Source organism: Cupressus sempervirens, chromosome 5, assembly GCF_028749045.1.
Source record: "Cupressus sempervirens isolate cs-2001-9-10 chromosome 5, ASM2874904v1, whole genome shotgun sequence".
In the NCBI taxonomy this organism is placed as follows: domain Eukaryota; kingdom Viridiplantae; phylum Streptophyta; class Pinopsida; order Cupressales; family Cupressaceae; genus Cupressus; species Cupressus sempervirens.
Genome location: NC_143122.1, coordinates 860197537 through 860223584, shown reverse-complemented (window position 1 = coordinate 860223584; position 26048 = coordinate 860197537). Strand labels below are relative to the sequence as shown.

The 26048-nt window shown below is 34.0% G+C and overlaps 1 protein-coding gene across 1 annotated transcript in view; it reads right to left on the bottom strand.

Annotated features, from left to right (window-relative positions):
• The window catches only part of LOC149558626 (putative elongation factor TypA-like SVR3, chloroplastic), a 91600-nt gene extending 73128 nt beyond the window's left edge, over positions 1–18472 (bottom strand). The window contains 1 exon segment of the mRNA XM_089832773.1: positions 18158–18472. Coding sequence (XP_089688899.1) covers positions 18158–18413 — 256 coding nt within the window. The 5' untranslated portion in view covers positions 18414–18472.
• Positions 18473–26048: the final 7576 nt, after the last annotated feature.

The window sequence follows — 26048 nt, the reverse complement described above, 5'->3', positions numbered from 1 at the left end:
ATTTGCTTTTTCAGACTGCTTTTTCGGCTCTGGTTTTTCACTTTTCTTTTTCAGACTGCTTTTTTGCTTTGCTTTTTTGAATCCGCTGTGAAAACTAAAACCTTTCTCCTTGCCAACTGATGTCAAAAATTAGATGCACGAGCTGAACAAAAATCACTGAACATTATCTCCCAATTAGTCACAAATGAATTGGCTGAATACCAATTCCTCAACTCCCAACTAGGGTTGATATCTCACAACCGAAATTGGCACCTTAGAGTCTTCAAACCCTCAAGCAAGTATGCAAGCACTAAGGCTCTCAGCACAACAAATGAATATGCAACTCCAGATGTGTAAAATGACCCCCCAAAGGCTCTTTATAAAGATTTCACAAGCAACTCCAAGAAGCTTCTAGAGGAACCCAGCACTTTATTCTTTTAAGTGACTTGTTGATATTTTATTATGTTAGTCACTTTTATATTAAATCAATTAAATATACAATTACTTTTTAATATTTCATTGTTTAGTAACCTTATAAGTAATTAATTTAATATATCTTTTCCCCCTTATTTCTTCCTTTTTAGCCTCCGAGGAAAACAAAGGCTAAAATAAAATAAGTAGCTGGTGCCTATCAAAAAGGGGACATTATACCCTTACACTCGCATTAGAGAAATATTATACTAAATAACTCTAAATCAATTCAATCCCTAACTATGACATCCTCTCAGCCTAAAGAAATCTAGGTTGAAAGCTAGAGACCATATAGGAGCATTAAGAAAATTAATCTTAGCCTATTGGATGCTCAAAGGGAGAACATACGTTCCCCGCAACAAAATAATGAAGTCAAAACCACTTAGGCAGAAATGGAAAAAGAACTATAAATAGTAGATAAAATATATGAAGAAAGATGGAAGGTTGATTCTAGAGATGATAATGGAGGTAGAAGTGTTAGAAGAGAACCAGTATTGTGGTGTTAGAAAATTAGAAACACATAAAAAGTATGATGTACCAAATAGCTCTATAGAAAAAAATTTGAGGGATAGCTAAGTCATCAATGATGGGTTAGGGGAAACAACCCAAATGAGATCAAAGACAACCAAGCTAATAATAGCAATAAGCCAAAAAAGTGTATCAACATTAATCTAGAAGATTTGTGTAGTGAGGTTTTGGAAGATATCATTGAGGGGATGGCAAAAGACATGGTGAATAAGGAAGAAATTGCCGGAGAAAGAGAATATCTTATCACGAAAATTATAGAATTGGATGAAGAGGAAAGGAAGGCAAAAATACTGGAAGAAGAATAGTTGAATTAGGTAGTAGAGCACTAATTGAGCTCAATAAGGATACCCCAAACTACTCAAAGAATAACAAGAAGAGAGGCAGGAAGTTTGTCTCTAAGCTAAGAACCAAAGATGGTTTAGCTATGAATTAAACTAAGATAGTGCCTTCTAGGAAATAAATACCTTAAAGGAAGGGATTTTGTGAGTTTATTTAGAGTGGCCATACCCACAAAGGGGTCTCGAATATGGAACTTCATGACAGACTATAGAAAACTTATTCTTATAAAGTTGTCATGAACTCTAGGTGATGGTAGTGAAGCCTTATTTTGAGATGACTCGTGGGGTGACTATGAAGCTGTGGGAAGTGATTACAACTATGAAAACACTAAGATAATTAGAAACCCATTGCGTGAACCATGTCATGGACTACGTTGAAACGCCCAATGGTGATTGTGACCTTAGCTTAGAATTGGAAGTCTTTAAGTAATATGAATTACTCGGAGAATGAAAAACAAGAGTTGATTGATACTCTTCACAATAGGAGTGTTACCTTCAAGAAAGAAAATGATACGTTGGTTTGGGATGGACGCAAATTTGGTGAATATAATACTAGAGATGGCTACAACATATTGAATAAGAGACAACTTAAAACCAAAGAGTAATCTCCCCCTTAGACTCTGTTGGGATAAGAATTGCCTACCAAAAGAAGGTTTATTCTCATGGATCACTTTACAAAAGAAAATTCTTACAACTGGTAGGTTTACAAAAATGGGCTATGAAGGACCAAGCAAATGTCCCTTTTGCAAAAATGAGGAGTCAGCAGAGCATATTCTACTCAACTGCAACTTCTCGAATAAATGTTGACAGTGGTTATGTGGGAAGTTGGGTTGGATATTTTTGGTTAAGGAATTATTTTGTTTACCAAAATAATTACTTAACTAATTAGGGACAAATCTTAGGGCAAGAGTTAAGTATGTATTTCGTTAAGTGTGTAAAAGGTTGTAAGCCGACTAGACAGGAATAACTTAATTGTAAAGGTATAAAAGGAAATATAAAATGCGAAGTTAAGTGTGCTTCTAAGGAAGACTATGCGAGTTGTATGTGATGTGAATTCTGATGTGTGATCAGAGGAATGCGCATATTGTGATGAGCAGCAAAGGAGATATCAGATATTGAAGATATCAGCAGAAAGTAAAGAGGCTTTTGTATCTATCTTTTTGTACCAAGGAACTACATTGTATATTGCGTGCTTGGGCAGTGGGCTCTTCTTGCATACATTTTGTATTTGTATATAACAACTCCTAACAAAGTTGAGGCTTCTAACAAGGACTGAGACACTATACAGATATAATAGACTCCTAACAAGGTCAATATCTTTCACTAGATAATTCTGATTAGTGGATCATTTTGTGGGTACCATCCCCACCAGGTTTTTCGCTTGGCTAGAGTTTCCCTATTTAACAAAATATGGTGTTATGAGTTCTCTTATTGCATGGTTATGTTTACTATTTAGCATAATTAGTTTACTTTCATATGCAAGTTACAAGGTAATTAATAATATCCAATTTTGGGCTAAAGTTTGCAGAATACTGATTCACCCCCCCTCTCAATATTTTCCCTATTTCTAACACCAGTATCTCAAACTTATGGCTCACTATGGATACTCCAATAAAATCATTTTGCAACAAGCGGCAAATGGCTCTTACAGGGAAGTCACAGAGGATTGACTGCAAGGTATAGAAAAGTTCTTGCATGACCTAGTTATTTGGGCTATAATGCAAATCTTTAGTGATGACTACATCTTTAATGAGGATCACATGAGGGCAAATTCAGACATAGCTTATATGTTCTTTGTTGTAGCAATGTTCATCGAAAGGGATAGGAAATTGTGAAGGAAAATCTGCAAAAGTATCTTCACAGGGGATATTATGGAAAATCTTGATATGGTTGTGATAAATATTTCATCTGCTTAAATACTATATACTTGTTGGTAACTTTCCCCGATGGATGCTCTTCAGTAATGGCATGGATATATTCTGGATCACCCCCGAATTGTCTTCTTTGATACTATCTATGTTGACTAATGTTTAGCTATAGTTTTTGGATTATCTCTTTTGTTCTTGTTATTTGCATATATATAGTCACACTTGTGTCTGTGTGTGTGTATATATATAGATATTTATATTTATATATCTACTTATATATATATACACAAATAAATATTTTATTTCTCTATACATAGATGTATGTATATACATATATATGTATAGATTCATTCACATTATAACATTGATTTAGGTTTATCCTTTTGCTACTGTGATTTCTGCTCCCTTTTCTTGAATTTTCTTTTTTATTCATTTATGTTTGATTATGACAGCATTTACATTTATTAGATTGTAGTTATATTGTATGTTTCTGGATTTCACCGTGTCAATTTTATTTGCATCAACATTTTGGATCATACTTAGTGATCCGTCATCAGGATGAACGAGAGTTGTATGAAAGAATTGAAGAAGATCGCAGACCCAACTGGATATAAAAGAAGGGAGGAAGAGAAAGAGTGCACAAATTACGAAAAAGGAGAAAAAAGAAAGCAAATCAACTTGGAAGACTAGTTTAAACCCCCAGGGCCAACTACAAACAATAAATTGAGCCCAAAAATAAATTAAAAAATTGTAAGAAAGAAAAATTGAAGAGTAATAATAAAGATTAATGCAAGTAATGCCAAAAAAAAAGCAATGAAAAAAAACCAATATTTAAAAACTGAAAAGGCTAGAGAAAAACTAATAAAGAATTGTATATAGATATATACATATATTTTTTTTTTTTATTTTTTTTTTAGTTTAGCGTAATGTTAGACTGTATAAAACGAACATTACACTAAACAGAAATCTATTTTTAATAGAGTTGCCAGAAACTCCTCTACCCCTCCTTGGGCACGCATATCCCCGTATCCAATTTGCAAATGTATCCGATACTGCCTAGATGCATGTCAAATATTGTGCCCATGTCTACCTTGATAAAACTTGATTTTTCCAAATGTGCCGAATGCTACATGATTTTAATTTTTTAAAGATTTGATGTAAATCTTCCCAAATTTAATTTTAAAAAACTTTTATTAATGCAATTTTTTTTAAAACAACTTGTATGAACAAATTATGCACCAAATGAGAAAGACAAATAAAATATTTTTCTATTTCAATGACTCATTCTTCTGGGTTCTTTTCTAATGCAATTACTACGTTTGCATATTGTAAAGTGTTAAATTAACTTATAAATATTTATGTAGCATTCCTGTGTCAATATTGCTTTTGAGGTAATGAAAATCTCCTCTAATAACTTAGAACAATGTGTTAAATACAAGTGTTAAAGTATCAAATTGGAGACTTATATTATACAAAATAAGTGCTCAAGGCAAGGATATAATTTGACTGAAGATGGTATGAGAAAATCCACTGCACTGCAATATACTAGAGAATGATGAGAAGTATTCATCTGCTTTGTAATAACTAGAAGACTTATATAATTATGTGTTCACTGTGTATACAAAAGCAGAGATCGATCTGCATCTTATACATGGGTGTTAGGTTAAGGAGTCACGACCAATAGCTGTGACTCATAGTTGAGTCACGTCTATTGGCATGACTACTATTAACGATAGTCTTAATAAAACAAATCACTGTTGAACATATATGGATGCTCGACGCCCATAATATATATGTGGATGCCCGATAACAATCAACTTATTTAAAGTGAATGAAGGAGGTATTAATATATATATTGATGTAAACGATTTTATTATTTTATTCATATTGTATATTAGAATATTTGCACACACACACACACACACACACACATATATATATGAGTATATTAAATATCTCATGTAATAATACAAATATGAATATAAGAGTTATTAATAATATCTTAACTAATCTATACATTAACACTCCCTCTTAGATTAGTAAGATAAACACACATAAGAGGTCTTTGATCAGAAGACTTCTTCTATACAGTGCCAAATATAAGTATTGATTAATATAATCAACTTATATATGACATCATGTAATATGAGAGTTGGCCTATCAGAATATCAATTTCATTATATTCACCAAGCACTCTAGAGCAATGGCCTATCAGAAACATCAAATTAATGATGATCACCAAGTACTCATTGTGGTAATGGCCTATTAGAATATCAGGGCAAGATATACACCATGTACCCAAAATATATCTATACAAGCAACTTGTAGATAATCAAATTAATGATATCAACCGCCTAGTTGTTGATTTATAAGATAAAGCCTTTACATGGAACACTTTCTCAAGAATGGATCATGCTACAAGTTATTGTAAGGACTTCACTTTACAACAACTTCTCCTGATACAAGTGAAATCATCTTGAAGTCGTCACCTCTTAATGATTATCACAGGTTTTATTTATAATATATAAAAATGTACAGTAATCAATTTCTCTGAGACATGTCCTCAAATTTTACAACCATACCAAGTTCTTTACGAAAATACTCCACTTTTGTCTTAGCAAGTGGTTTGGTAAGAGTGTCTGCAATTTGATCATCTGTACTAATATATTCCAACTTGATTACATCCTTCTCAACCATGTCTTGAACATAGTGGTAGGGTATCTCAATGTGTTTTGATCTGTTATGAAACACAAGGTTAAGAGATAGCTTGATGCAGCTCTGGTTATCACAATAAATAATAGTAGGTGGAAGTGGCTCCCAAATAGTCCAAATAGAAGTTTCCTCAACCATACAGCTTCTCTTGCTCCCATAGATGCAGCTATGTACTTAGCTTCTGTAGAACTCTGTGCTACTGAAGACTGCTTCCGACTAAACCAAGATATCATTGTTGAACCCAAGGTAAAACAACATCCTGAAGTGCTCTTGCGATTCTCTGAATTTCCTGCCCAATCAGAATCTGTATATCCTCTTAGATTTAGTTCAGTTTTAGTGTATTTGAGACCATATCCAATTGTACCACTGAGATACCTGAGAATGTGTTTTACTGCTACTAAATGAGTTTGTTTAGGTTTGCAGATGAACTGACTGAGAACATTTACAGAATAACAAATGTCAGGTCTTGTATTTACCAAATACATTAATGAACCAATTATCTGTCGATATACAGTAGGATCAACATTTTTAGAATCTTCAGTTGCTTCTTTTAATTTCAGGAGGTTTGTTTCCATAGGAGTTCTCATTGCCTTGCAATCCAACATGCCAAATTTGTTGAGTAGATCCAGAGTATACTTTCCTTGATTTAAAATGATCCCTTTTGCCATACTTCTAGTCCCAATAAGTAGTGTAGTATTCCTAGATCTTTCATTTCAAATTTAGATATGAGATCTTCTTTAGATTTTTCAATTAGATGATCTTCCCCTGTACTCAAAAGATCATCAACATATAAAACCATGATTAACATATCCCCCTATATTACCTTGTAATATAAATTTGGATCTGCAATATTTTTAGAAAAGTCAAGTTTAGTTAGATGCTAATCTATCCGTTCATACCAAGCTCGGGGAGCTTGTTTCAATCCATATAGAGCCTTTTTTTAATTTGCATACATGAGATTGTTTATTGTGTACTTCAAATCCTTCTGGTTGTTCAAGATAAACTTCCTCTTCTATAACACCATTCAAAAATGCAGTCTTTACATCCATTTGATGAATTTTCCATCCTTTGGATGCAGCAATGGCTAAAACAGTTCTGACTGAAGTATATTTGGCTACTGGAGCAAAAGTTTCCCATAGTTTATTCCTTCCTTTTGGGAAAATCCTCTTGCTACAAACCTTGCTTTGTACTTGTCAATACTTCCATCTGCAGCATGTTTAATTTTAAATAGCCATTTTGAAGAGGCAACTGATTTATTTTTGGGTCAGAACAATATCCCAAACATCATTTTTAAGTATGGAGTTATATTCTTCTGTCATGGCATCTTTCCAATGTTGATGTTTTATCGCTTCTTTGACATCAGATGGTTCAGATTTGGAGATTTCACTCATTAATGCAACATAACTAGAGTATATATTAGGGCATTTTCTTTCCCTAATGAAATCTGAGGGAATGGAATTGTTTTCTTCAATTAGCTTTCTGGCCCATAGTGGTCTTTTCTTTTCCTCAAAGGTGTGAGTAGTGTCCATAGGTTCAATTGATTTATCTTCCTCCATTAGAGACTCCCTCTCATTATCAGAGTTTTGTTATTCTAGAGTTTCTTTTGAATTTGATTCATTTTCATCTTTAGATCTTTTGTAGGCCAACTCTTCATCAAATATTACATCTCGACTTAGTTCAATATTTCTTTGCCAGAGATATAGATGCGATAAGCTTTGGAAGTTTCACTATAACCTACAAAGATTCCTTTCTTTCCTGAGGGCTCTAGTTTGGTTCTTTTCTCTTTAGGAACTGTATATAGACAGGGCAACCAAAAATTCTTAGGTATTTAAGATCAGGTTTCTTCCCGATAAATACCTCTTTAGGGGTCTTGAATTCAAGATAAGAGTGAGGACACCTATTTTGAAAGAAAACAGCAATATTTCAAGCTTCACCCCAAAGAAAAGTTTCAAGATTCTGATCATGAAGCATTGCTTTAGCAGAATGAACTATAGATCTATTCTTTCTCTCAGCTATTCCATTTGTTGAGGATTATAAGGAACAGAACACTCCCTCTTGATCCCAACAGTTTTACAATAATTTATAAAGATGTCAGAAATGTACTCTTTACCATTGTCTGTTCTTAAGACTTTTATTTTCGTGCCAGAAAGGTTTTCTACGAGGGCTTTGAATTCTTTAAATTTTGTCAGGATTTCTTCAGATTCTTTACTTTTAAGAAAATAGATCCAAGTCTTCCTAGAGAAATCATCCACAAATATGATACAGTATAGAGCACCTCCTAGAGAAGGAACTGACATATGACCACATTAGTCTGAGTGAATAAGTTCTAGAACTTCTTTGGATTTGGTTTGACTATTTTGGAATGTAGTTTTGATCTTCTTCCCTAGAGCACAACCTTTACAAGTTCCTTCATGGTATGGATTAAGTTTAGGTATACTTGTTACCATTTTTCCTATAGAGGGTAATCCTCAAAAATGAAAATGACCTAGTCTCCTGTGCTAGATTTCGTTTTCTTCGAAGGAATCATGAATTAGAGCTGAATGGGAGAGAGAGTTAATTTGATAAAGACATCTATGCCTAGAGCCAATTTTGTATGCATTTTTTATGTTAGAATTCTTAGGCCAAGCTAAGATCTTTCCTTCCATAAACGTAAGTCTGAGTCCTTCATCTTCAAGAGCAGAGATAGAAAGTAAGTTTCTTTTATCCCAGGTACATATAGTACCTTAGTAAGTTCAATTGTTTGCCCTGATTTTAAATGAATAGTGCATGTTCCTATTCCCATTACAGGATAACTTGTATCATCTCCAATGGTTACTTCATCAACATAGTCTTCTTTTAGAGAGTCTAACTGACTTTTAAAACCTATAATATGTCAAGAGGCTCTGCAATCAATTACCCAAGTACTTGATCTAGTTGATGCTTCACTGGAGAGTGTTGAATAGAAAGCACTGTGTTCAAAATTTCCATTAGAGTTTTGAGTGTTTGCAAATGAAGCTTGAGACTGAGTTTTATCAGGACATCTAGATGCTGGATGCCCAATTTCATCACACCTATAACATTGGATTTTGGAGAAGTTAGGTGGCTTCCTTTCTCCTTTGAATTTTCTTTTCTTCTTATTTACTTGAGTTGAGAGAACTTGAAAATCTTCTTTTGAAGAGGAAACATTTTGACCTCGAGCAATTTGCATACACTCTTCTTGTATACAATCAGCTTTAAGTCTTTCAAATTTAGGTATTTTTGATCAAGAGCATACCCCTTGTCTGAAGGTATCCCATGATGATGGAAGTCCTTTAAGAGCCATTAATGTTAACTCCTTTCCATCACAGATGTGTCCTATGGATGAGAGTTGATTTCGAAGATTAGTTATTCTAATGAAGTAAGAGGAAAATTTCTCTCCTTCATTCATTTTAATATTTGACATTCTGTCCTTTAATGTAATGATCCGAACAATATTGTTTATCTCAAACATATTTTCAAGAGCATTGTACATCTCATGTGCAGTGTCTAGTTCTGAGATTACAGGAAGTAGATGAGTTTTAACACCGTCCACAATAATTTTCATAGCTTTATTGTTGTCACTCTCCCATTTTTCTAGTTCATCATTTCCTTTAGGTGATGGGTTAGATTTTTCAATAAACTTATTTAAACCATGTTCTTTAAGAATAAGTTTCAAACGTAGCTTCCAACCTGCAAAATCTAAATCACCTTCTACTCTGTCTTCAAGTCTCATACCATTCACCATTTTATTAATAATATTTGTTGCTTCTATAACCTAGATATTTGTAGTCTAATATCAAGATACTTCTTTTAAACCTGCTCTGATACCATGTTAAAGTATCAGACTGGAGACTTGTATTATACAAAATAAGTGCTCAAGACAAGGATATAATTTGACTGAAGATGGTATGAGAAAATCCACTACACTGCAATATACTGGAGAATGATGAGAAGTATTCGTCTGCTTTGTAATGACTGGAAGACTTGTATAATTATGTGTTCGATGTGTATACAAAAGCAGAGATCGATCTGCATCTTATACATGGGCGTTAGGTTAAGGAGTCACGACCAATAGCCGTGACTCATAGTTGAGTCACGTCTATTGGCGTGACTGCTATTAACGACAGTCTTAATAAAACAAATCACTGCCGTACATATATGGATGCTCAACGCCTATTTTATATATATATATATATATATATATATATATATATATATATATATATATATATATATATATATATATATATGTGGATGCCTGATAACAATCAACTTATTTAAATTCGATGAAGGAGGTGTTAATATATATATTGATGTAAATGATTTTATTATTTTATTCATATTGTATATTAGAATATCTGAACACACACACACACACACACACACACACATATATATATATATATAAAAGAGTATATTGAATATCTCATGTAATAATACAAGTATGAATATAAGAGTTATTAATAATATCTTAACTAATCTATACATTAACAACAAGTGTATGTGTTATTTATTAATGTTGTATCCAGCTGTTTGTTAGAAATGGTCGTATCCATGCCCAATACCATATCTGTATTTGTATCTGTACCCGTATCCATGCAACTTTGATAGTTATATATATATATATAGATTAGTAATTATTTATTAGTTTTTCTCTAGCCTTTTAAGCTTTTAAATATTACTCTCTTTTCAACACTTTGTTGTTTTTGTTTTGGCATTTACTCCTAAACAATTTCTTTCTTTCAATTTTTAATTTATTTTTGGTCTCAATTTATTGTTCGACTTTAGTTGGCCCTGGGTTTTAAACTAGCCTTCCAAGTTTATTTTCATTCTTTTTTCTCCTTTTTCATAATCTGAGCACTCTTCCCCTCTTGCCCTTCTTTTATATCAAACTGGGTCTGCAATCTTCTTCAATTCTTTCATACAGCTCTCTTTCATCCTGATGATGGATCATTGAGTATGATCTGAAACATTGACGCAAATATAACTGACACAGTGAAATCCATAAACATACAATATAATTGCTATGGACTGTGAAAACTAATGTCTCCTAAAGATTGTTGGTGTTTTGGCTTACTCTGTTGACTCACACAATTTATATCATTTATAACCTTCATTATTCATGTCTGTGCTGTTTAGGTAAGACATGCGATATGGTCCATATGAAGAAGGCCCCTTATCATTTTATGTAGTTTATCACATACTGTAAAAGTTTTCTAGAGTGATCTTCTTTATAGGCGGCAGGTTTCTGTAGCTTACTTCCTGATATCATTTTTCTTTACTGATAATGTCTTGATAGGAGACTAACTATGGTAATTGAATTTCTTTGATCAATCTTATGTTATCCCTGGTAATTACTTTGACATTTGTCTGATATGCCTAGGAAAAATAAATCAAAGTATGCATGGGTGAATTCTACTGTTTAAAGGATATTAGCTTAAGGCTGTTTGATCAGCTAAATATCAAAGGCACTTTAACCAGGATTGAATGATTCTTTTTCTTGAATGCATATAAAATGGTGAGTTATTAAGGAATGGGGGAGGTTCTGATTGGTAGGACATGCTTAACTATATATGTCTTGTTATAAGATGGGTCAATAGACTTGATTCTTGTCCCCTGAGTAACAGTTTTTATGGAAATAAGATGAATTAACAGAAAGCTATAGAAAGAAGAAATACTACGATAAACTGCATTAAAGTAGAACATTAGGCAATAAATTCATTTTTGATTAACCATTGCTCCTCACTTAAGTTGCTATATACAGTGTGATGGCCTTTAATGTGGATAGACTGTAACTGTATAGATATTTGCTTTCCAGAATCATGAGAGTCAAATGTTTTATGATGCGAAGTTAAACACACAAAAGTATACTTTCATTTGTTATGCGCTATCATTGATCAGTCTAAAGCAGATGACTTACTAAATAAGAGGTTTAGAGCCTTGATGAGAAAAGGTAGTATTTGTTTTCTGTTGAAATAGTGGCAAGCATATTTTCCAATAATACAACTGTTACCTATTTTTGCCTCCCGCCAAAAATTTGAATTTGAATACCTAAGCCCACCCAACGGCCACTTACCATCTTTTATATTATTTAAATGCCCTGGAAATATCAAAAAATAAACCAGCAAAAAACCTTATGAAATTTCCTATTTCCCTAGGTTTATTTCCGCTGGCCAGTCGTAATATCGCAAAAGGAAAGATTCGGGTCTACGATCTTACGATAGCGGTGTAAGATCGTAAGGTGATTTTCGAGACCCCGCAATGCTACAACACCCCCCTTTTGCCGTGAGATCGTAAATCAAATTCCTGAGCTCTTCGATGTTACAAGTCATTCATTGTCGAGAGATCACGAAGGATAAAATGGGAGGCCCCAATGCTATGACAGGCCCTTGTTGTAAGGTCGTAAAAGAAGAGATTGAAGCCCCCCGATGCTACGAAAGTGAGGTTGTCGTATGGTCGGGAAAGGAGAATTAAAGAGCTACGATGTTATGATGGGGCCCCTCCTTGTCGTGAGATCTGGAGGAGAATTTTAAAGAGTTACGATGACATGATGTTGTGTCATCGTAAGATCGTAAAGAGCATAAAGGCAAACAGAGGGATGAGTTGTCAGACACGTGGCAGTTTCCAAATTGGGCAGAGTGTGTGTGCGGATGCCAGGTCAGATGCTGTTAGAATTCGTGGGGCCAGAAAGGTTTAAAACAGGCAAAAGATTATGGTCTACGATCTTACGATGAGTCCTTTGCCGTAAGATCTCAAGCTGATGAAGAATGTTCTACGATCATACGACTAGGGTTTAGTCGTGATATCGCAAAAGGGAAATGCTAAGCTACCGATGTTACGATGTAAAGGTTTCAGGTCGTTGTAGCATCATAAAAGTAAACTGGGTCCCTTGCGATGTTACGAGACGGTGAGCCTTAACTGCGATCGTAGGATCGTAAGGTAAAAGAAAGTGGTTCGCGATGCTACAACAACTTGCTTTGTCATATGATCGTAGGATATAAACAAGTGACTTGTCGTAAGATCGTAGAATGAAATAAAGAGGTCCGCGATGCTACGATAACATGTTTGTCGTATGATCGTAAGGGTTTTCTCCTTTGTGTTCGACTGTTCAACAGGGTGGTTTTCATAAGATCGGGAAGCCAACATTATAACAAGGCGATGTTACGAGGGGTCCTTGCAGTGACTTTGTCGTAAGATTGTAGGATCTTGGGAAACCGCCACGGTCAGGATTTTGAAAGAATGGCACAGTTAGTTGATTTGGTGGTCAAACTCGGGAAGACCTTATGAGGTGGCAGAAAAATAAAAGATCACTAGCCCACATGGCCTATCCTGCTGGCAGTATTCAATTGACTTGCTGACTTTGCTGATTCAACGAGCTAGAAACGATGGAAATCGAGGTTTTTTACACAATCTGATCCTTGTGATCAATTCCAACCACCCTCGAATGAATGCTAAACCCAGTGAACGGAAGGAGAACGCTCCACCACCTCTGATCCTATCCATCTACCTGGTCAGAATAGTTTAATGGAGTCGTTTCTGTCTTCTTAGGGCCCTGTTTCGGCATAATATCAAATTTCATTATACTTAGGTTTGTGCCAAGGTTGGATTTGCCCTAGATCTATATGATTATTCTCTAAAAGACTTAATGGCAGTGGCTGTGGAGTAACTTCAGTTAGAAAATATCTCAGTTATGCCTGAGCTATAAAGGCAATTTTTGTGGATTTTGTTCGGGTTGACTCTTCTCTGTTTTCTCTGACATTGCTCTGCAATTTCATGTGTAAATTCCCTTTGCCTCTGAACTGTATGACATTCTGCCTTATCTCCTTTAGCCATTGATGTAAAGTGCAAGAACTATTTGCCTCTCATTGGTGTATTGTAGAGATCTGCAATCTTGCATGACTGTATCTCTTTTAGCCTATGAATGATATATAAGTGAATCTTTTCTTTCCTTGTGTCATTCATTTGGGTTTTCTAATCTGCATGTGATTGTTAGATTAAAGCAAGTCTAGATGTGTATATCTTTTGGTGTCATGATGGTTCAATAGTGCATGTATGGGCAAAGACTGGTCTGAACACTCTATTTTGGTGCATCACCCCCTTAGGTTAGAGCAGGTAGATTTGCTTTCATGCATTCCTTCTCCCTTTTCCTCTCCAAGAGTAGTTAGGTGCACCTTGATGGTAGAGGAAGCCAGCCTTCTCCGGAGACTCAACCTCACAGTTCAAGTCCCACAACTTGGAGGTTGGTTCCATGTTTCACAAGATTGTCCTTAGGTAAAAACTTTGGACATGGGTGCAAACTTTTGTGACAACAACAACCTTTAGGATGAGTATGTGATTCTTGAGCTAACAAGGTGACAAGCTTGTGGAAGATGTGGCTTGTGTCTTACGCAGGAAAAGGATTTCCTAACAACAGGATTGTAGTTCAGAGAGTTTTTGAAGGTAGCAGTAAGAGATCTGGGTACAGAAACAGATAAAATATCAATTAGAGACAAACATATCATGCTAATTGTAACCAATTATTCAAAATCACCCCTCACGAATTCAAGGGGAATGTAGATTATAGAAAACATTGTATCTTTAGATTTTTTTGTAATAAAATGCCACTGGCATGAGAATGTCAAGGAGGTCAGAAAATTCCTATCCTATACCCCACATTTGCAAATGGGATGACTGTAAGATATCTAAACTATAGCTTATGATTTTATTTGTAGGGCAAGACCAAAGCTTTTCTCCACCCGACTCTTTCCTACATGTGCCTCTAGTGAGTCAGTTAGTATATAGGTTTAACATTAATAAAAATTATTTGGCTACGGCATTTTACCTATCAAAAAAATTTAATTAAATAACATACTTTACATAGGAAATAATTAAGTAATTATAATTGTTTAATTACTTTACAGGACAATAAGTGATGAGAAATATTTAGACATTCAATAATTAAATAATAGATTGAAATTACTTATGGAATTCAGGAAGAAGTATGAATTTGAATTTGAATTTATTTGAAGGATACAAACTAATTAAAAAATAAAGATTATTTAATCAATTAAGAGGAATATTAATGAAATGGTTGACACGGGCAACAAGTCAGTTTTAGGTCTACAAAACTATAACTGAACTTGAAAAGTATAAACCATGCAAATGTAGAAGCAACTCACAAGAATCAACCACATCTTCAATGAAGATTGTGTATTAACTTCGACATAGTCTTGGCAACCATTTCTTGTCTCCTACTATACTTCTAATTCTTGCTCCTCGTGACTGACTAATTCAATGATCTCCTCTCTTACAAATGAGAAAGCCAGGACTTTTATAGACTTTCCAATTATAATGAAGCACCCAAATTGATTTGAATCAACAGTCAAGATAATTGGAAAAAACCCTACTAGGGGTTGTTAGAACAATTGTTTGCAATCATTAAGTGTCATCCAATGAGAAAAATTCATTGCTTTGAAATACATATCCTTTTAAGGATAAATCAATACGAAAATTCATTGTGGTAATATATCAAATGCTACCCACATGTCCACTTGTGGATGATTTTTACAAGATGAACTTTAAAATGTCAACTTGGAATCCTTTGATTGGTTGAAGATGATTGGGTGCCACCTCAGCATGCATATAAACTTCATTGTTTCATCACAATGAAGATATATCTCTCGATACTGACATTATTCAACTCTTTGATTGATTGTAATGGCCCATATTCCAAAATTGCTTCATCTTTGTGAATGTTCTTCATCCTCTTCATTTTAGAAATCTTCTCCTTGAATTGTTCTTGTCTTGTCATCTTGACCTTCTTGTAATAATTGGGTTTCCTTCTTGTTGATCTTAGATTTCTGAAGGAAATTCGGGATTATGATGATCTCCACTTGTAGAACTTATTCACCTTCTTATCCATCTTACTCTTTGAATTCCACTTGATGTGAATCGTGCCCTCAAATTCTTTCGTTTAGTATCACCTTCCTTAAAGTCTTCATCTTGTTGGAGTTGTGATGTCCTTCCCTTTTTATGTCACTTTTGATGTTCTAATGATTCTTCCTTCAAAAACCCTCTTCCTTCGTGCATTTGCTTGGGCGTCACCTTTGATAGAGTTGTAACCTTTATACCATCGGCACTGCTCTTAAAGACCTTGTAGCTGAAGTTGTCTAAGGTAACCAGATTGTCATTAATCCTCTTGCAGTTGGTTGTCAGACAGGAAATTCTATGTCATAGTCTTCTTTCATATGTTCAGTATCCTTGACTATCTTCTAGAAAAAAGGCTACAACAATGTAACCTTCCTTCTCAACCCATGAGTCAAACTGAGGATTCAAGTTTTCAAATTTGTTTTTCAGAGATCAGATATTACTGTTCATTTCATTCAACTCAAGAAGAAACTCTTTATTCTGCAAATCGTCCACAACCACATTCCTAGCCACTCCTAACAAATCATTAGATCTTTCTTTGTCCAAGTTGAGCAAAGGCGAAACGCTTTCCAGATCTTGAGGAAATGACAATATGCCCTCTCTAACAGTAAGCAGGAAGGGAGTCTTCTATCTGATTCTTACTGTTTTGATCATTTTCTCCAGAGGCAGAGTAAACAGGGGAACTTTTCCAATTTTTGGCTTCTATCTCCTTCCCTATATTCTTTCCTTTTTCCTCTTGATAGACAAAATCAGGGTCATCATCATATTTTGTTTGCTACCCCCCTCCTCAGGAATAGGGATTTATATGTGCCATCTTCCTTTGAATCAATGGTGTCATTATCTGAGTTCTCAATAATAGGGGGATCTTATCTTTCCCCTTGGGCAACCTAAAATAATCCATTATCAGTAGGATTAACTCTTCATGCAAGATAGGGCTTTTTAGGTTCTTTTTGTGATCTTTAATACCCAGTCCCAACGAAGACAAGAGATAGAAAGGAAAAGAAATTATATCTTCATGTCTAAAATGATTCAAAAAAGCAAAATGCATGCCCATAAACAATAAACTACCATCTAGAGTAAATCGCTGCCCACAGAGATTGATGGACTTCATTTTGTAACCACCATCGTTCTGCTTTATCAGACATTTGCCCTCTTTTCTGTTTGGTGAAATTCTGGAACTCCACATCAGAGGATTTCGTATCCTTGAAAAACTGTTTTCCTTTCATGGAATGCCCTGTTACTGTCACTATCAACTCCTCCGCAAAGTCAAATTTTTGCCAATACACCTTGACTTTCCCTTCCTTCCACCCTTGAACAAACATTTTCAAAATGTTATGGTCAAATGCATGGAGTAACTCCAAATAGGATGAAATCCCATCTTTACACAAAATTTGGCAAATCATATTGTTTTTCTTCACCTCCTCACAAGTGAGTGACTCCAATCTATTTCTAACTCTTCCCATGTCGAAATCCCTAATCTTCTCAGGGTTTGCAGCTCTGTTAGCAGTCCTGAAGTTGACCTCAATTCTGTGCCCGTCCTTACCAGAAAGAACGCTCAAATTACCAATAAAGTGAGTGGTCATATGAGGAGTAAAGGCAGGATACGTTCGCAAATCATTATGCAAAGTCAAGCTCCCTGCCCAAGCGTGTTGCCTGTCATATGCAATTAAGTGGTGAAGCCCCTGCCTAGCTATTAACTTGTCAAAAGAAAACTATTATACAAATTCACATTACTTGAAATTGTGAAGACCAAATAACTATGCATGTAGAATCCCAATATTTGCATTGGCAATCATGGCGAAATCCAATTTCTTTGAAAGTTTTTATATGAGCAATCTAGATTGTGGAGTAACAGTATAAAGTCAAACAGGATTTTATTTCTCCACCAATCAACGAGGTATCCAGTAACTCAACAGGGATGTACCAAGGCTGCGTATAATATCAGTTAAAACTAAAAACGTGGTGCCAAGAATTTATGTCATGGTAACAAATCTTAATAGGTAAGAGTTTGCTAAAGATTTCCCATAACCTCGCGCAGATTTTTTCCAGAAAACTAACTCGGTGCGGTTGCAGAATACCCAGATATGCAGATGTTCGACAATTTTATTATACATTACAGAGGTCTAACTATTTACGAACCTCTTTTATAAAAGAAAGACTGAGAATAATAACAATCTGGCATTGACTATAAAATTGCCATATAAGCTCTACTCAAATGGAATTTAGAAAAAAAATGAGAATTCTTTCAATTACCCCCCGATAACTGTGTTTTTGCAAGAAATATGACCGTTTACATTTTAGCTATGGAAACATCATAAACAAACTTTGATTCACATATATACACAATTTTATTGTTACCTGTAGAGGGCTCTGTAGTTGACACAGAACATCTGGCAGTCCTTAGCTTGGACTGGGAACGAAATTTCCCACCAGCCAGAGTCCTGAAACAAGTTCTAACGTTACAAGACTTCTGGTGTGATTTGGAAGTAATTTTTTGTCCAAACCATAAGCCGTTAAATTTGCTGCTCAATTTTAATTCAGTTGGGCGTTTTTCATGTGGGACTTGCACAAGCTTAGAAGTATGAAAAAGTTGTGAAGGCGCCGATATTGCCATTGTTGTAGCTGCCCTTCTGATAGTGGTGTTGCAGCAAGTTGTACAACAACAGCGGCCTTGGGAAATACCGATGTTCTGATTTACATTTTATTGATTTCCTGACGGGGTTTTGTCCACGTACTGCAAGCAATTCTAGGCCACCGTATATTTATCAAATCCTATCTTAGTGTTCCCGATGATAAATGTAAAAAATAGTGAGAAACTATGTAAGTATTTATAATAATTTTAAATAATACAAATTCTTAAAATTATGAACTTGTGGTTTTCTTAATTGGGTGTTTGGTAATGTTTAAATTAGGCTGAATTTTTATTTTATTATTTTAAATGAGGGGAGGAGTAAAATTTTATTAAGAATTAGTTACATGTATATTAGTTATATATATAGAGGGTGTAACTTCTAAAACAGTGCAAAAATGATAAATTCTTTGAAGACACTTTTAATATTAGTAAGATAAAAACTTAGTCAAACAAAATTTCATTTTGTCCAACCACCTCTTACTAATAAATGAGATAATTTTGAATTAAAGTTCTCTCTAAAAACCTAATGTGTGAGGTAGACAACTACTTTGTTCCATTCTCTAAGAATATGGACAAAAGAAATAGTCTCAGAATTAGAAGAAACCATAAGAATTTGCCTTATCACTTGATCAAGTCATCATGAGCCCTCCTCCAAGTTCATTTAATTTATCAAAGACACTAGAATCATAGAATCACGCTCCCAAATAATCTTTTACCAACCAAGCTACTAATTATTTATATAACCTTTAGAATGGCCCAAGCCTCTATTAAATTATTAAACTTCAACCCCAAAAAGGAAGTAAAGAAGAATTGAACGTAACCTATATAATCCCAACCAACTCCTCCAATCCAAAGTGAATAGAGATTTTAATGAGCCAATCCACCTATGTTGATCATCAAGAAACCCTAAGGAGGCTCCCATCTTCCAAACATATTCACTTTCTTAGTGGAAAATCCATTGAGACATGATCTTGGGAAGGACCCGGGAGGGTCATTATCCAAGAGATGGGAACAAAACTATTCAATAGATGTAAAGATGACTCAATAAAGGATTTTTCTTTAATGTTTTATTTTAGCATGCGTCTAATGTTATTCCAAGCTTGCAGCATGAAACTTTGACAACTCTAAAAAATAAGTCTATCACAATCCAACCAAATTGTCGAAGGGAAGGACCAATTTCCTAAGTAACCACCAAGTACAGTAATAGAAGCAAGAGGTAGAGTCAAGCTTTTCTAGAAATTTTGGGGGGAAGAAGAATAAATTCTTCATTTGACACTTTATCAAAGATTCCAATTTTTAATATCAAATAGGCATTGAAAAAATAGGTGACTAGTTATTTCCTCCTTTTTGATACCAGCAGCACAGATAGAATGCCATTGGAATATTTTTCTCCTAATATTCTCCCAAGTAAAGAACTTATTTTCTAATAAAAGTCAAATGAACATGTTGGGCATAGGCCAATTGAATCTATTCCAAATTCTCATCCATTGAGAGCATAAAAGATTTTCTCTCTTTAGAAAATGAAGAAAGTGATATCCAAGAGGCATAAGGTAAGAACCTTTAGTGCTAAATCCCCAAGATATGACATCAAACTCCTCCAAGAAACAACATGAGTGATTATAGAGTCCAATTATGATAGAGTTAGATTTTGGGTTAAAGTTAGGGGTAGAGTTATGTTTATGGTTAAGGTTAGGGTTAGAGTTATGCTCATAGTTAAGGTTAGGGTTAGAGTTATGGTTATAGTTAGGGTTAGGGTTAGGGTTAGGGTTTGAGTCAAGGTTAAGGATAGAGTTAGGGTTTGAGTTAGGATTAAAGTTAGGGTTAGGGTTAGGGTTAGAGTTAGAGTCCAATTATGATAGAGTTAGATTTAGGGTTAGAGTTATGCTCATGGTTAAGGTTAGGGTTAGAGTTATAGTTATTGTTAGGGTTAGGGTTATAGAAGGGCTAGAGTTAGGGTTAGGGTTAGGGTATGAATCAAGGCTAAGGTTAGAGTTAGGGTTAGAGTTAAAGGTTTGAGTCAAGATTAATGTTAGGGTTAGGGTTATGGTTAAAGTCCAATTATGGTATAGTTAGAGTTAGGGGTAGAGTTATTTTTATGGTTAAGGTTAGTGTTAAGGTTAGGGTTAGGGTTAGAGTTAGAGTTAAGGTCAAGGTTAAGGTTAGCATTAGGGTTAGGGTTAGTGTTAAGGTTAGGGTTAGGGTTAGAGTTAGAGTTAGGGTAAGCATTAGGATTAATATTAGGGTGAGGGATAGGGTTTGAATTGGAGTTAGGGCTAGATTTAGGGTTATTGTTAGGGTTAGGGTTACAATTAGAGCTATAGTTAGGGTCAGGGTCAGAGTTAGTTAGGGTTAGAGTTAAAGTTAGGGTTAGGGTTAGGTTTAGAATTAGAGTTAGAGTTAGAATTAGGGTTAGGGTTAGAATTGGGGTTATAAATATAGTTAGGATTAGAGTTAGAGTTAGGGTTAGGGTAAGGGTATGAATTAGAGTGAGGGTTACAATTGGGGTTATAAATACATTTAGGGTTAAGGTTAGGGTTAGAATAAGAGTTAGGGTTAGAGTTAGAGTTAGAGTTAGAGTTAGAGTTAGAATTAGAATTAGAGCTAGAATAAGGGATAGAGTTAGAGTTAGAGTTAGGGTTATATTTAGGGTTAGAATTAAGGTTAGGGTTAAAATTAGGGTTAGTGTTAGGGTTGTAGTTAGGGTTAGGGTTAGCATTAGGGTTAGCATTATAATTAGAGTTAGAGTTAAAAGTAGAGGTAGTATTAGTGTTAGTTTTAGTATAAGAGTTAGAGTTAGAGTTAGAGTTAGAGTTAGGGTTAGAATTGGGGATAGGGTTAGGGTTTGAATTATAGTTAGAATTAGGGTTCAAGTTAGAGTTCGAGTTAAAGTTAGAGATAGAGTTGGGGTTAGGGTTAAAGTTACCTAGTTAGATTTAGGGTTAGGGTTAGAGTTAGGGTTGGGATTAGGATTAGAATTAAGGTTAGGGTTACAGTTTGTGTTATATATAGTGTTAGGGTTAGGATTAGGGGTAGGTTTAGAGTGAGAATTAGGGTTAGGGTTAATGTTAGGGTTAGGGCTACAATTAGAGTTATAGTTAGGGTTAGAATTAGGGGTAGGATTAGAATTAGAGATAAAGTTTAGATTTAGAGTTAGAGTTAAAGTTAGGACCTTAGAGTTAGAGTTAGATTTAGGGTTAGAATTAGGGTTAGGATTAGAATTAGCATTAGAGTTAGAGTTAGGGTTAGAATTAGTGTTAGGGGTAGGGTTAGTGTTAGGGTGAGAATTAGAGTTAGAGTTATAGTTAGGGTTAGAGTTAGGATTAGAGTTATAGTTAGGGTTAGAATTAGGTTAGGGTTAGGGCTAGAACTGGGGTTAGGGTTAGAATTAGGATTAGAGTAAGGGTTATATAGTTTAGGGTTAGAATTAGAGTTATAATTAGAGTTAGAGTTAGGATTAGGGTTAGGGTTAGAATTAGGGTTATTAATCTAATTAAGGTTATAGATTGAGTTAGAGTTAGGGTAAGGGTAAGGGTAAGAATTAGGGTTAGGGCTAGAATTAGGGTTAGAATTAGGGTTAGGGTTAGGGTTAGCACAAGTGTTATAGTTAGAGTTAGGGTTAGCAATAGGGTTAGTGTTAGTGTTATGGCTAGAGTTAGGGTTAGAATTGGGGCTAAAATTGAGGCTAAGGTTAGGGTTAGAATTATAGTTAGAGTTAGAGTTAGGGGTCAAGTTAGAGTTATAGTTAAAGTTGGAGATAGAGTTGGGGTTAGGGTTGGAGTTACAGTTAGATTTAGGGTTAGAGTTAGAGTTAGGGTTAGAATTAGGGTTAGGGTTAGAGTTAGAGTTACATATAGTGTTAGGGTTAAGATTAGCAATATATATATAGTATCAGGGTTAGGATTAGTGTTATGTATAGTGTTAGGGTTAGGATTAGGGGTAGGGTTAGGGTTAGAGTTAGCCTTAGGGTTAGGGTTATAATTAGAGTTAGAGTTAGAGTTAGAGTTAGACTTAAAGTTAGAGTTAGAGTTAGGGTTAGAATTAGAGGTATGTTCAGAGTTAGGGTTAGAGATAGGGTTGGATTTAGAGTTAGGGTTAGAGTTAGAATATGGGTTAAAAGTAGGGTTAGGTTTAGGGTTATAATTAGTGTTAAAGTTAGAATTAGAGTTAGGATTAGAGTTATAGTAAGGCTTAGGGTTAGGGCTAGAATTAGGGATAGGGTTAGAATTAAGATTAGAGTTAGCGTTATAAAGGGTTAAGGTTAGGGTTAGGGGTAGATTTAGAGTTAGAGTTAGAGTCAAAGTTAGGGTTAGGGTTAGAGTTAGGGTTAGGATTAGAATTAGAATTAGGTCTAGGGCTATAATTAGAGTTAGAGTTAGAGTTCAAGATAGAATTAGAATTAGAGTTAGGGTTTGTGTTATTATTGTAGTTAAGGTTATTTTTGGGTTACTAATCATATTATAGCTGATGTTAGTGTTATTATTACACTTCACCTTAGTGTTAGGGTAAATGTCAAGTTAAATTTTTATGTGGGTTAGTTTTATTATAGTGCCCATGTCTAGTGCTATTGTGTTACAAGTTATTAACCTTTTTAATAATGTAATCCCTCCCTATCCCCCCCCCCCCTCTCTATCTCCCTCTCCCTCTCCCTACTCTCTAACTACACCTAGTAATATCTCCCCCACCCCACTATCTAAATACACCCTCTAATCTCTCTGTCTCTATTCTCTAAATACGACCCTAAATCGCTCTCTCTAATCTCTAGATAGACCCCCTTATCTCTCTCACCCTACTCTCTAGATACACCTCCTAATCCCTCTCTCCATCTATACTCTCTAAATACACCTCTCTCTCTCTCTCTCTCTCTCTCTCTCTCTATATATATATATATATATATATATATATATATATATATATATATATATATATATATATATATATATATATATATATATATATATATATATATATATATATATATATATAGATATATATTGTATAGTCATATATAGAGTAAGAGTTAGAGTTAGGATCCAAGGTTTACAATTTCATTTATATGACACTCGGTGTTATGGTTAGGGTTAATAAGTGGTTAAATGTTACACTAAAATAAGGGACATGGTTAAGGGAAGTATGAGATTTAGGTGTAGTGTTGGAGTATTTGGAGTACAACTATGGTCAAATTTGGGATATATGTTATGCAAATGACTCGAATAGTGGAAAAACTTTAATTCATGAAAGGGAAATTATAAGTCCCAACACAACTATTTAGATGATGTAAAAAGTGTGACAGAATATATAAGAATTGATTTTATGGAAATTAGTTCCCCATGATGATGTGGGAACATTATATATTGTTGAATTTTTAATAATGCTAATGCAATTTTTATTACAATGATTAAGAATTGTAATCAATAAATATGCCTATCATTAAGGACATCTATTTAGACTTATGATTTTCTTTCTTAATTAACATATTTAGTAATCACATCCATTGAAGAAATATTTTGTACAACAATAATTTTTTTTTTCTTGTTCTCTTCTTCATGAAAGTTATATAGAACAATGGGGAAACAAAATTGATACAACTAATTAGAAGTAAAATTTTAAAACTGAAGACAAGAATGATATACAAAAAAATATCTCTATAACGGTATAAAACCATGTCACCTTCTTCAATGATTATGATTCTTTTGTGACCTTTATTTGAACAATGATTGTGAAAAACCTCTTTCATCAATGAGGGAAACCCATCTAGTTTTGTAGATGTGTCACAAAGTAATTTTTATGCATCTTTCATATGCATTACTTCCATTTCCTCAACATAGTCAATTGGAAATATTGTGTTCTCCAAAACTTTAATTATAGTTGTGCATGTCTCTTTAATTATTTGGAGGCATTTGTCAAACTCAGTCTCAAAGAAATCATTTGAGGTCATTGAAGTAGTCAAGCTAGTATCAAATAATTTTTGAATCTCTATTCAAGGCATCCATAACTCAAATAGTAGCCTGCAAACTTATAAACAAACATCAACATATAGGAATAATCAGAATAAAAAAGAATTAATAGTTAACATAAATTCTTTCAAATAATGTTCAAAATAACATAAATAAAATTCAAAACTATTTCAAATGAAATAGTTGAATTGTAATGTTCGAACTATGGTGACATTGTCTTCCACTTTTCAAACATTACAAACATAAATATTAATAAAAATCTAGATATACTATGAAAAATATTTAAATAAAACAAATACATAACCTAATTAAATAATGACAAAATATAAACTAAATATATGATTCATTTATTTTAAATTAATCATTTTAACTTTAATAAAATAAAAAAACTATTGATAAGGCGACCTTGTCATCCACATTAATGATAAAATTTAATTATGAAACATGAAAAATATAAATATTTTGAAACATGCAAATATAAAACTTTTATGAAACATACAAATCTAAAACATGCAAATGTAAAACTAAATTGAAACATGCACATTAAAAATGTGTAAATGAAATGTATTATCAAATATCTAAATCAAATAGATTTTGAATCAATTTGAATTCTAAATCTAAGTCAAAGGAGAATATTATAACTAATTTTGAAACTAAATCTATATTTAAATCTAAATACATAACTAAATCTAAATCTAAATGCAAAACTAAATAAAAAATAAAAAATAAAAATAGAAATCTTACATGTAAAAAAATACTCCAAAACTTTAATCTACTCCTCTTCAAAAACTCTAATCTGTTCCAGTAATCTCCACCTCTTCCTGTTAGAATCTGAAAAGATTAATAACCCAGAAAACTAGTGCAAAGAGTAAATATCTAAATTATGAATGCAAATGATACAAAATCAAAATAGCATCATAGAGTTAGTCTCCAAGAGAGTTAGAATTAGGGTTAAAGGTAGAGAGAATAGAAGGTAGAGACAAATACAGAATATTCTGAACTTAGCTTAGAGAGAATACTAAGAATCAGTTGTTCATCTTTCTTTTCAATTCCACATTGTTTTAACTGCAGCCTTAGTGATTTCAATTTGGTGAAGAAATCTTGGATTGTGTTGAAATTGCTTGGACTCAAACTAATTAATTCATTTTCCAACATATGACCCCTCATTGAATCTTGTGTGCCAAATAGTGTTTCTAGCTTTGTCCATACTTCATTTGGTGTATCCAAAGACTCAATGTGAAATAACAAGTCAGGAGAAACAGACAAACACAATGTTCCAAATGCCTCATCACATTTGTTAAACCACTTAGGCTTATCTTCATCTTTAGCAGGTTCAGTTTCAAGTCCCATAGTTATCCTATTTAATCCAGCTTTCCTTAAGTGAATTGTCATGCGTGATTTCCACTCAAAGTAATTGTATGGAGTTAGGATGGGCATATTCGTTTGATCCATGATGAAGAAATGCAAAGAAATGCTAAAAAGAAGAGAACCCAACCACGACAATGCCCCCCCCTTTTTACTCAATCAAAGAACCCCCCCCAAAGAAATATGATTTGGCACTTTATTTTAGTGCATTTACAACTACCACTAGAAAGAGATACTTAGTGGTCTTGATTTCAATGCATTACAAACCCTCATGAAGAGCATATGCTAAAAGTGAAAC